Source organism: Acartia tonsa, chromosome 12 (assembly GCF_053477335.1).
Source record: "Acartia tonsa isolate MP-2025a chromosome 12, ASM5347733v1, whole genome shotgun sequence".
In the NCBI taxonomy this organism is placed as follows: Eukaryota; Metazoa; Arthropoda; class Copepoda; order Calanoida; family Acartiidae; genus Acartia; species Acartia tonsa.
Genome location: NC_137271.1, coordinates 12,337,970 through 12,351,492, shown reverse-complemented (window position 1 = coordinate 12,351,492; position 13,523 = coordinate 12,337,970). Strand labels below are relative to the sequence as shown.

General features: G+C 29.8%; 2 protein-coding genes across 4 annotated transcripts in view; one reads left to right on the top strand and one right to left on the bottom strand.

The window, feature by feature from the left end:
- Positions 1–13,045, top strand: part of Aplip1 (JNK-interacting protein Aplip1) — an 80,214-nt gene extending 67,169 nt beyond the window's left edge. For all 3 annotated transcript variants that reach the window (XM_080180316.1, XM_080180315.1, XM_080180314.1), the window contains one exon: positions 10,844–13,045. In XM_080180316.1, the coding sequence (XP_080036442.1) occupies positions 10,844–10,916 (73 nt within the window). In that variant the 3' untranslated portion in view covers positions 10,917–13,045. The remainder of the gene's footprint in view (positions 1–10,843) is intronic.
- On the bottom strand, positions 1,771–3,727 carry LOC145333742 (peptidyl-Asp metalloendopeptidase-like). Its single transcript, XM_080178962.1, has 2 exons — positions 3,582–3,727; positions 1,771–3,439 (listed from the first exon to the last, which is right to left on the bottom strand). Exons 1-2 carry the CDS (start codon positions 3,619–3,621, stop codon positions 1,866–1,868), a joined length of 1,614 nt encoding a protein of 537 aa, XP_080035088.1. The 5' UTR covers positions 3,622–3,727; the 3' UTR covers positions 1,771–1,865.
- Positions 13,046–13,523: the final 478 nt, after the last annotated feature.

Genomic DNA, 13,523 nt, shown 5'->3' with positions numbered 1-13,523 from the left:
AAAAAAATTTGTTGTATTGCGTAAACGTTTGTTGTCATCTTTCGATCAGCTGAAATAAATTTCCTATTCGAGCCCTAGTTTCCTAAAGTGTACAGCAGATAACCCAATTATTGCAGACCCTATTTTCAGCGACTCCGGTCAAATGGAAAAGCGATTTAATGTATAAACGATTTATACATTATACATTCAAAAATTTTAATTTTTTCAAATTTAGATTTTTTTTTAAGTTGGAAGCTTTTTTAGCTAGTAGCAAATATTGAGATAGGACGCGGAAGCTACGCACACTTTCGGAAACTAAATTCAGTTCATCCATCTTTCACTATTTAACCCTTTACAGGCAATTTTTTGTGTTTTAAAATTAAATAAGTGATGGAAAACAAGCACGATAAAGTTAATTCATTGATATATTGTAAAGAATTAAGTTTTTAATGAATTAATTTAGATGAAATCAAAAGGCCTAATTTTACTCTATACCAGAATACTATATATATGAAGCAAAACACTCTAAAAGCTACGAATTTTACCCAAATAAAAAAAGATCTGTTGCTCTGATCAAAAAAGACCACAGCAACAGTAAAATTAATTTTTAAATCCCATCAAAAAAGTTTATTGGGGACTTAATTCAAATTTAGGCTCTGCAGTTTAATTCTACTGGTGTCATAGTATATTTTTGATATATGTTTTAAAAATAGGTTAAAAACAGTTTAATGGACAAGGGGAGGAATGGCATGCACAATTCTTTACCATTCACATTTAAGACTTACAGATAAAGGTTGTGTAAAAAACAGCTGTTGGGTGAACCTAACCTAATACCTTGGATAAAAAAGGAGGGATTGATTCCCCTTATTCATCCTTGGTTGTTTGACGTGCAAGTGTCATTTATAGAGCCCCTACCCAGCCAGAAACGATTAATTCGAATTTGTAGTAAAAATCGTGACAATCGTATGTATCTCGCATTTTGTGTTTGTCAACACACACTTACAAACAGACACACAACCAACATTTTCAAAATCATTGTGTGAGAAATATAGTTTTTAAATTGGCCACTAGGTATTCACATTACTTTGTATAGACAATTAAAATCTTTCTGTTATCAAACAAAATAAATTAAAAACTGGTATAACAAAATATCATAATGTGTTAATTGTCTTTTATTGAAAAAAAATTTGTTTTTAAACATTCTCATTTTAAACCACAGCAAGTGTACAAAAATGTCTAAATAGCAATTAAAATAAGATAAATTCAGTAAGAAATTCTAACTTTCTCACAATTATAATTATAATGGAAACAGATTTAAAATCAACCTTATAATTTCAGAGGAAATACAAAGATAAACAGTAAACACCCTCTCTTTCTCTCTCTTTCTGTATGCAAAGTACAATTTGTGTATAATGTTATGAATGAATATTACTGATTTATCTAACCTTTCCTTACAGAAAACTACATGATGTTAAATTGATTTTTTAATGAACTTTTTATTTACGATTTTAGTACGATATCGCGCGCGATCTTTACGATATCACCTGCGATTCCATAGGTGTATCGCGCAGCTCTAAGTACCTTTTCGACCATTTATCGTAACATATCGTCGATGTGCATTGGACGACTATTTAGCGATATCGTAAGAACTCGTGCTCGATTGCTACACGATATCGTGCGCTATAGTAGCGCGATAGTGATGCTACTTTCTGGCTGGGTATGGGTGATTGATAGGCAGTTAAACTGTTATACAGTAGCAAAGTTACTACAAGTAATCCAAAGACATACAACAATAAAATGATATGATTTATTTCAATAAATAAATTTTCATGATCATTATATAGAGGAAAATATAACTCTACACTTTAAAGCCAATGTTAAAATGATTAGCAACGTCTGGATCCAGAATCCCAGGATGAACTTTGTTCCATATGGACATTATAGAGTTTACAAATGTTATCCTTATAATGCCAATTTCCACAGTTGAGTGTTGCCCTGCAAGTTCTATGGCACTCATCAGCACTTGATGCCCGTGCATTGTCCATCCAGTTCCAAAAGTAAGCAAATACTCCAGCTGAATAACAGTTTCTTTCCAATGCACAGTAAAGGTTGGTTAGATCAGGACCGTCCCACTCACCTTGGGTGGTTTGGAGTATTCTACTATAGCAGTAGTTGTACCTCTTATTGTACACCCAACCAAGACAATAAGAATCATAGTAACATGTTAAGATACAGTTAGTGATATCCTTATATCCTCGCCACTTGAGATTGTCATCAGATGTAATCCCTTTCTTGACACAAAAGCTATAACTTTCAGTAGTGGTAGGAGCAGGTGTGGTTGTAGTGGTAGTAGTAGTTGTAATAGGAGCACATTTGCTTTCATCTCCAAGGGCAGCCATAGCAAATCTATTTAGTGTTAGAATTCTGACACAGTTTGCAGATCCAAGAACTCCTGTTGGTTGTCCAGTCTTGGGATAAATTACATCTGGGTTAGAATGATAATTAATGGGTTGTTCTTTAAATTCAGATTGGTAAGACATGATTGTCATGTGTTTTCCTCCAGGTAGCAGGTAACCAAGTCCATCAGCATAAGTGGGGTTGGGTGCATCTTCTTTGTTGTGCAGCAAACCAAAATTGTGTCCAAGTTCATGTCCAAGAGTGTACACACTCAACAAACAGGATTTTAAGTTTAATGTAAGAGTTAGACCATTTTTAGTTGAATCAATCCAACCCAATCCACACACATCAGAGCGAGAAACAAGTATTGTTGCAGCATCTGCAGTTCCTCTCAGCTCTTCTAAAGATCCTTTCATTGCTCTTAATTGATCTAAATCTTCTCCACCTTTCATTGTCTCATCAAATGTGGCCTTTTCTGAACCACAAGACTGAACTCGCACAGGAGCCTTGGAATTTATATAGCCCTGGTTTGTTACTGCAATAACTTCATCTATAAACCCATCAATATCAGCTGTCTCCGCAGCAAACTGCGGAGTGTAGTAAAACTTTAGACTGAATGTTACAATTGTTGTTGTATCATCCATTCTCATTTCAGGATATTCAATTCTTGAAGAAGCATTACCAACTACATCATTAATCAAATGTTTAGCTTCAGGCATATTTTCAACATCCATTTGTTTTACAACATGAATACTATCACCACAATATTCAATGTCATAAGACTTACCATTGTCAAGCCAAGCATGCCCATATATATCACCATTGTGCTCAGTAATAGTAACTTCAGCCTCATCATTTTCATAGAGGTATGAGTTGCCATTCTCCCCGACCGGTCCTTTGAATTCTAAATCATCCTTGATGATACCAAGTTGAAGTTTTGGATCTCCAAGTTTTGTAATGTTGACAAAAACAGGCTGGCACATCTTTACATATGGTCCCTTGCAGCATGGCAATTCTATTCTTGTTTCTGCTAGTTCAGTGTATAAAGAATTGCAATTTATACCTAGAGTATTTGTTGGTTATCAATGTTCTACTAAAAATATATAAGTAAATATTAGAAGAAAAAAATTTATTATCAGGGTTCAAATCTTTAAGTATCATAACTTAAAAAGTTTTATTATAGTAATTAAAAGTTGAATGTATACCTGACAGAAGACACCCAAACAAGACCACAAACACAATCATCTTAATGAATGTTGTTGATTTAGAGAAAATACATTTTTTAGAACCATAGAAAAGACAATTAAAATTTATTATTATACAGTCAGGAGGTTGAAACAAGTTTTAATGTTGTAGAAATATAATGACTATGACTACTATTTTCCCTCTAATTTATACATTTCTAGTGGAGTCATTTGAAAAGTTGAATAGGTTATTATAAAAATTCTTTGAAATCTTAAATATAGTTTAGGAGTCTGAGTCAAAGCTAACTGACATATGTATTAGTGATAGGAAGTCAACTGTTATAGGAAATTAAGTAGCATTTAATCTAAGCTATTACCTATTTACTCACAAACATATTTAAAATGATGATGATAATACAGTATATATACAAACCCAGGTACAAGATTTTATACACCAACACAAGTTCAAGTCAAATAAAAAATTAGTTTTGGCATTGTAAGTTAGTTATGTCTTAAAATCCTTCAAGCAACTACATTTCAGATTTTAAAGAATTGAATTTTTGAACAATAATCAAAATATACTTACTTGCACAGTTTAGTGTTGACTGATTAATCTAATTTTTGGATACATTTTTATAAAGTTTGTTTCTTGTCACAATTGGTAATTAATAAAAGAAAAACAAATAAAGCGATAATAATCTTTTTATATTGTATAGAGAATAGAGTGTTTATTTAAGTGTTTGAGAGTACAAAAATATAAAAAAAAGTTGGATGTTCTGACATAATTCTTCTTTGGTGTTTTCAGAGATTTACCTAACTAAATGTAAACTTAAATAGGCATCATAATATGTTTGTGTTACTGATTTTACTGTTATAGCATAATTTCAGCTGAAATAATTAATTTATATCATTCAGCAATAGAAAGAAAAAGTATATATTTCAAATCCTAACTGTATTTGCTGTACAAAATTTAGAAGTGGAGACACTATACTAATTAACAGTGTTGCTCATATGAATTTCCTGCCAGTGCAGTGTATTGAACTTATGTTAATCTGTTTACTTTCCTATTATTTTGCAAAAATATTAGGTTGTCCTCTTGTTATTGAACTACTTATTTATTAACATTATTTACACATGGCTACTAATACTTATTTCTGTTTTTAAGAGCTTCACTTCTGTTTGAAATAATCAATCTTGTTTTTGTTGATACAATAATGGAAATTAAATAATGTAGCTGTACAGTAAATACAAATGATCTAAATCTAATGATAATAAAGTATAGATACAAACCCAGGTACAAGATTTTCTACACCAACACACAATTTGAGGGGATAACCTATATAGAGAACAAATTTACTATTTTACTACAGTACATTGTGACTTACAAAAACATTCATGACTGAAACATTATTTCAGTTAATTATATCTTTTTATAATTTTATGGGCTTGTTATTTTTTATTTCAATGCAAAGTAAATTAAGATTTTGTTAAACAATTCTTTTTTTTTTACAGATTTTAAGCTTTTATTATCTTTTTGAGTGTTATTTTCCTTATTTGAATTTTCAAAGTTTAATTTTGAAAATTTACATAGCAGATACTATTTCTTATCCTTCTTAATCTGTGAACAATGATTATATCAAGACAAATAATCAAATAATGATTTTCATGAAACATTTGTAATCAAACAAAAAGATATCTTTTTATCTATAAACATTATTTTAGATACTGTTGTTAAAAAAATATAATATTTTTTTTAATTTGGCTATATATCATATATCAATATTTAGTTTTAAGATAAACAGTTCAAATAATTTGTTATAAAAACCTGAAGAAATTATTGAGAGAGGTATTGCGCCTGATTTTATGGTCATAATGTTTTGCTTACTTCTTTTGTGATACAACCTTTTAAAACCTAAACATTAAATTTCTTTAAATTTTTCTATCCATCTTTCAATATATCTATCATATTCTTCTGTCCATCAATCTATCTATTTGTAATCATTAACAACTCATATTCATGTAAATCATTCATCTATGTAACCATTACTATCTATCTAATTCTAACCATCTATCTAAAATCTATCTATCTATCAAGTTTCATGGCAAGTTGTATGTAAGCAGTACATTAAAGTTTTTCCTTTGTCCATTTAAATTAAACATAAAAGTTTACGAGGCATAAGTTTTATATCTTTAATGCAGACAAGCATGTAACATTTAAATTTATATTATTTGTATATATTAATAGACGTCCAAAGAGGGCGGTAAATAACATCCCCCACCCCACACACCAAACATAAAACTATTTTTTTATTTAAACACAAATAAAATAGATACAAACTCTCTAAACCAGTCAATAGAAAACACTGGAGGAAAATTCTGTCATATTATTAGTTATAAAGTGTACAGATTTGGATAGTTAGCTTCCGGGAAAGTTGAACGTCGAAAAAAAGAGGGAGGTCATTTTCTAGTAAATCCCGTAAAGGTGTGTGTTATAAGGCCTAAAAATAGTAGTAGAACAATAAGGTGCTCTATATATTTGTATTCCCTATTGAATAGAACAATAGGGAAGAAATTTTTTTTTTTTTTTTGATAACCGTACCTGGAATATCTTAAAAAAATAAGAAATTTCTATCAAACGCTTTGTTTGGCTCAAACTGACAAAAATTTTAAAAAATATAATTATAATAAATCAACCTGTAAAGAATGGCTTCTTCCTTTGTTTAATGGTATAGATTGTTCTTAAACTTTACCTTGTACCTATAGAAAACATTATTATTATAATTATATTTTTTTAAAATTTTTGTCAGTTTGAGCCAAACAAAGCGTTTGATAGAAATTTCGTATTTTTTAAAGATATTCCAGGTACGGTTATCAAAAAAAAAAAAAAATTACCCTATTGTTCTATTCAATAGGGAATACAAATATATAGAGCACCTTATCGTTCTACTACTATTTTTAGGCCTTATAACACACACCCTTACGGGATTTACTAGAAAATGACCTCCCTCTTTGTTTGTATTTATGGAATATCTTTTAAGTTTAGCAGATTATGGGGCCAATTTACCATTTAGATCTGATATACATATCTTTTACAAATTGGTGTTTTTTCATAGAATGTAATAAATAGTCTGAAAATTTTGAATATTAAAATGATTGCATATTTTCTGTTTTTGCATTATGTAAAAATAATTTTGCGCATTTTCCTTTCTTTATGTTGATGTTTTTACCAAATTAGATTTGCAAACATGCATTCATGACACAACACAGTGTGTGTTGGTAATTTGCATATGAAACATGAATCTAATAAATATATTACTCTCAATAACAAAAATGTTAATACATATTTTTTTTTACATTTCTAGTGTCATTATCCAATGAAGAAAAGAATATAAATGAGAATATAAGCATCCTTGTAGTGAGCACAGAAAAAACCAATACATCCTTATTAAAAGCGAAGCTTTTCTATAATTAGGGTCAGTTCGTACGTCCGTATGTCCGTCCGTCACAGACGGATAGCTTTTTTCGTTAATTTAGGCATTTTAGAATTGTCATATCGATTTCAAACTTTGCATTGTGATTCCTTTAGTAGTTGCTACGTAGAAAACGTAGGAACTCTATAATCATTACAAGAATGTCCGTATGTCCATTTTAAATATATTGATTTTTTTACTTTTTTAAAAACTAATTTTTATGTAATCTAATCATCCGATTGATCTGATTTTTGGTATATTGATTCCTGGGACAACAAAGTATAATGTTATAAGCGAAGCAACTTTAAAGTACTAAAAATGTAAGTATGTCCATAAACATTATCCTGTACCAAGCAGTTTTTCAACAAATTTTCTTACAATTTTGCTTCGATTCCTATACATCATATTCTGATTATTCAGTTCTGACACTGTTTTATTTAAAGTGATCGCGAATTTAATTTTTCAAAATGCATTTTCGTTTACCTTTTTTTATATTTTAAGTAATTTTCAAAGAATTATGCCTTAAAAGTTCAGTTAAGTTAGAAAAAAATCAGTTTAAAATGCGGAGAGTGTTTCCACATGAAAATAATGTTAAAATCTGAGCATCAATTAAACTAAGAGAAAATAAGTTATTTCTTTGCTTGCAGATAAAAACAAAAAAATTGATACTTAGAAAATATTTTTGTAATATATCTCTTTTAATATTTATCTTTGAACTTTCTCTAAAATGTAATGAAAAAGTTTGGTTTATTTTAAAAAATCATTAACCAAATACCGCTTTGTTTATGCAGGTATAGTGACAAAAGAAAAATTGATTAAATCTGTAGAAAGCATGATATTTAAGAATTAAAATGTTTAAAAACCAAACATCTATTATATTTGCTATACATTTACAGCATAAAATATAGCAGTCTTTCTATAGTATTTACATAAAAAAAAGCATTTTATCATTGTAAAATAATCTCGTAATGTGTCAAATTTAATTAAATACACACACACACACACACACACACACACACACACACATACCTTACCCATCTTGCCACACACACGCACACACACACTATCGTAGTGTAGCACTAACACACACACACTATCGTAGTGTAGCACTAACACACACACGCACACACACACTATCGTAGTAAAAAACACACACACACACTATCGTAGTATAACACACACACACACACACTTAAGGCCCCACCCACGAACCCACTTACTACCTAAATAACCAGGGAACTAGAGGCATAAGACAATGGCACAATGGCCGATAAATTAATGGATATTCACAATGAAAATATACACAAATTTACCCATTTTGTAAACAATATTTGGTGGTTTAAACATTTGGACACTCAAAGTAATAAACCAACCAATTAAAATTCTATGAAAGTCCCTAAAGTTAATTAGCCAACTAACAAAATGTCATTAACTTTGGGAACTAATGTAATAAAAAGCCAAATATCCATTTCCTCCCTGCATACAATTACGTACAGAAGGTTTAGTTTTAAATGAAAAGATTTAACAATATCTTTATTTATAAAGTTGTAAGCTTTTTTATCTGTAGAGAAGGGACCGCTGAAACGATATGGTTCACTTTTACAATGAAGCTTTTTATAGTTTTTGGGAAAGGTTTTAGGCTATTTTATTTTTCTCAAAAAAGTCGTTTGTTGGTTTTAAGCTATTTTTCTGCCCTTTTATATCCCTTTGAATATTAGAAAAATATAAATTTAGATTTGGTTTCTTTTTATACATTAAATAATGTTTATTTAACAACTAACCCCCCAGGTAAAAATCTGAATGTGTGAGAAAGAAAAACAGAGAGAGAGAGAGAGAGAGAGAGAGAGAGAGAGAGAGAGAGAGAGAGAGAGAGAGAGAGAGAGAGAGAGAGAGAGAGAGAGAGAGAGAGAGAGAGAGAGAGAGAGAGAGAGAGAGAGAGAGAGAGAGAGAGAGAGAGAGAGAGAGAGAGAGAGAGAGAGAGAGAGAGAGAGAGAGAGAGAGAGAGAGAGAGAGGGGTTATACTCAACAAATGCCTATCTTAGAAAACGCTTATAATAAAAACTTTGGTTCATGGAAAGAATACAAAGGATACAAATACAACAAAACCTGCAAACTTGTTTCCTTTCCATGACCTAAAACTTTATTATTTTGTGTTTTAAAGCTTATTTTGAATATCTACTATAAGTAGCCCTCTTTCTGTTTAAGTTAATAAATTATATTTAAGTAATACACACATCCTAAATATAAATTGTTATAATAATGTAACAGGATGTCTGTATGTTTGTCTGTTCTAAAGGATCTTGCTAACAGCTGAACCAGTATGGTTCTCCTTTACAGGGTAGCTCGTCATAAGTTCTTGAAATGTTTATAACTATTTTGGAGGAGAATACCACCACCCTCCAAAACGATTTATACATTATACATTAAAAATTTTAATTTTTAAAATTTGAATTTTTTATGGAAGTTTGAAGCTTTTTTAGCAAGTAGTAAATATTGAGATAGGATGAGGATGCTATGTTACAATCGACAACTATAAATCAGCTGACCTTATATCCATATTTGGTAATATCTTTTCGATTATCGATAAAAATCGTTTAATCTCCCCGTAAAAAGAAACTATAAACCTTTTTGGTTAGTTTGATATGTATGTAACAAAAGAATTTATTCTACTCTAAATTTGCAAGTAAACCTTAACAAAAAGATTGTTATTTGTCGATTTTGATAGGTTTTAAGATATGTATAATAAAACACAAAATACATCAATGTTTTCAAGGGAATAAATTCGTTTTTTTAAAGTTTGATTTATTTTTAAATGGGAAGTAATTAAGACTTATTCTCAAAATAGTACTCTTAAAAAACATTAATCAGTGACATATATCAACTTTTTCCCAGCTTCGTGAACACTTTAAGTGTTAATTTCCGTTTGTCCTACCTTTTCAGTGCTTCGCTTTTATGGATGTTGTCATCCTTGTTTTTAAATAAATAAATAGAAAATAAGGAGGAGGGTATTTTTATCAGACCCCTTATAAAACCTAAATAGAGAAGGGTAGAGGGTCCGGGTTTTAGCTACAGTTTTACCCTTTAAATTTAAGGGGTATGAGACTTTTTAAAAGCGAAGCTTTTATATAATCAGGATACGTACATCCGTCCGAGATAGATAGCTTGTATTCGTTAATTTAGGCATGTTAGAATTGTCCTATCGATTTCAAACTTTGCATGATGATTCCTGTAGTAGTTAGGTACAATCTTGATAACGTAGCAACTCTATAATCATTAAAAGAATGTCCGTACGTCCATTTTAAACATGCTGACTTTTCTACTTTTTGAACAACAAATTTTTATGTGATCTAATTATCCATTTGATCTGATTTTTGGTATATTGATTCATGGGACAACAAAGAACAATATTATAAGCGAAGCAACTCTATAATCAAGCCCTAAAAATGTAAGTATGTCCATAAACATTATCCTGTATCAAGCAGTTTTTCAACAAATTTACTTACAATTTTGCTTCGACTCTTATACTTTTATAATTCTGATTATTCAGTTCAGACACTCTACAAGTGTTAATGTCTGTTTGTCCTACCGTTTCATAGCTTCGCTTTTATGGATGTTGTCATCCTTGTTTTAACTAGAAACCCTTGACTGTTTTAGAGGGGTTTAGGTCCCAGTCAAGGGGGTGTTGAGAGGTTAAATGGGGTGTATCTTAGAGGGTGTATCCGTCCCTTTTACAGCTCTCTTTTGAAAAAAATAATCTCTCTTAACTTTTGCATAATTTTAATCAAAATATATAAATAGTTCTTTTATTTTCAGGCGAGCTTTCCACCGGTTTTACAAGAAAATAATGGACTCACAATTCCCAGTGGAAGACATGTATCTAGAATGAATTAAATATGTGGAATCATGTAAAATTTAGTTATACCTATCTAAGATAGGCAAGCCCATGTGTCATTTAAACAGATCCTATCTTGCTTAAAATAGGTTAATAAGGTGAATAATCATACCTACATGCAGAGAATTATATATCCCCATGCATAAAATGATTTCAGCTGAGGATTTTAAGTTATGGTGCTGTCATTTCTACAACTAGAAAAAATACAGATGCTGTGTTTTTACACTTTCAGTGTGTGTGTTTCTGTCAATTTCAATATAAGGTTCATAATTGGCACATTTAAAATGGGTAAAATATTACTCTCATGAAATTCTTTTCAACAAGCATAAACTACCATAGAAATCAATAATTGAATGCATTGATAAAAAAAAACTGTCATTGTATTTTAAAGGTGTAAAAATGCATAGTACCAAAAAGGCACGACATACATAGTTTATTCAGCAATTATCATTTCTGCTTTTAAAAGATGGAAAGCTACAAGTAATAATTGACAAAAAATTATGAATAATTTTAAACTTTATTTATCAAATCAAGAAAAAAATATGAAGAAAGGACTTTAAAATCTCTTAAAACCTAAAAAACATTTACTGTTAAAATCCAATAATTAACTGAGAGTGTATGGTTAGAGAAAATGCGCGCCATACAACTTATTGTGTCTAGGGTAATAAATTTATTGTCCAGTGTCTTATCCCTTAAGATCCTTAAGTGTATTTTCCATTTGTCCAGGCAGTATTTTAAAATGATACAAAGTTATTTAAATAAAGACTTAACTTCATATATTTGACTTGATCTTATTCAAATGTTTTTTAGATATATGTTAAGCATAAAAAAATCAAGTTATGTGATAATTTTGTTAAAATATGTAGAAAGACCACTATGAAACAAACATAATCTAATATAATTTATAACATTTTAAAAGGCAAAGTAAAGTTGGTTACCTTTATTTTAAAAGAAAGGAAACTTAACAACGTTTATTTGATTATTTATTGATCATTATTTGCATTGTATTTTTTTCTTCGGGGCTCGGCAGTCGCGCCTCAGCTGCCCCTAAGCCTCAAATATTAAGAAATAATGCAAATAACGAAATTTAAAATAGGATGGATTCTTTGTATATAAACAGGTTTAGACATCCAGCTGAATTTTAAAGTTATAATGTTATAATAATTTCAATTAGGCTTATATGCGACTTACGCGCGGCTGGCGAGCCCTGATTTTCTTTATTGTTCATGATTTAATTTGATTATGTTTAATAAATTAAAATTAAACTACATATGACCTAACTTTGTTTTTAATTACAGACATACTATTTGAATAATTAATTATTTAAGATTAAGCTTAAACATATTTTATAACTATGTTTATTATGTGCTAAGTGCAATTGTGATAAAATTTAATTAACAAATCTTTTTTATTAATGTTTTATTGAGTTTTTTAAAAAGAAAAAATGTTAGTAATCATCTCTTGTGTCATAAAATCCTACTTAGTTTTACCTAGATAGTTTTAATATCCATTTTTCATTAAAGTATGTTTTTAAAAGGTCAATAAACTAAAAGTAAATCTCTCCCCAAATTTGTTAAGAAATAACTTCTTAAGCATATTAAATTGGCGGAGAAGAGGTTAGGAGGATATTATTATAGTTCTCTTTCCCCATTAATTTTATACTAACAAAGGAAGGAACTAAGATTAGGGAAAGATTATTTTATCGTTCATTTTCTTTCCCCCCACAGACATAAATAAGTAGAATAACATTTCCTGTAAGGCTTGGAAACCGATTGAAATCCACTGGATAAGACCCTGTTTTCAGCTTTACTTAAAAATCATGTATCGTATTGTAGACAATTTTTAACGAATGATAAAAATAAGAATAAAACCAGTTTTATTGGCGCATGCCTTTGGCCTCTTAGGCCAAAAAATTTGGAATTTCATTTTACTATCCGCGGAAAGCTGTCTATAATAAGATGCTATAAATAACTATGAAATTTCATAATCCATTTGCTTCTATAATGTTTTATACGTTACATAAATAAATAAAAATATTTGTTGTTTAATTTTGAAAGTAGATTGTGAAGTATTTTTGTAATATTTGTTTCTTCCAGTAATAAAATAATAATATTTAGTTGTATCACATCCTTAATAAATAATTCTATGGCATCTATTTCTTTTTTTAATCGATGCTTTTCTATAATTAGGGTCGTTCCGTACTTCCGTCCGTCCGTCCCTCCGTAACAGATGGATATTTTTTTCGTTAATTTAGGCATTTTAGAATTGTCCCATCGATTTCAAACTTTGCATTGTGATTCCGTTAGTAGTTGGGTACGATTTAGAAAGCGTAGCAACTCTATAATCATTAACAGAATGTCTGTACGTCCATTTTAAACATGTTGATTTTTTTACTTTTTTAACAACAAATTTTTTTGTGATCTAATCATCCGATTGATATGATTTTTGGTATATTGATTTCTAGGACAACAAAGAATAATTTATAAGCAAAACAACTCTATAATCAAGCCCTAAAATGAAAGTATGTCCAGAAACATTATCCTGTATCAAGCAGTTTTTCAACAAATTTACTTACAATTTTGCTTCGACTTTTATACATTT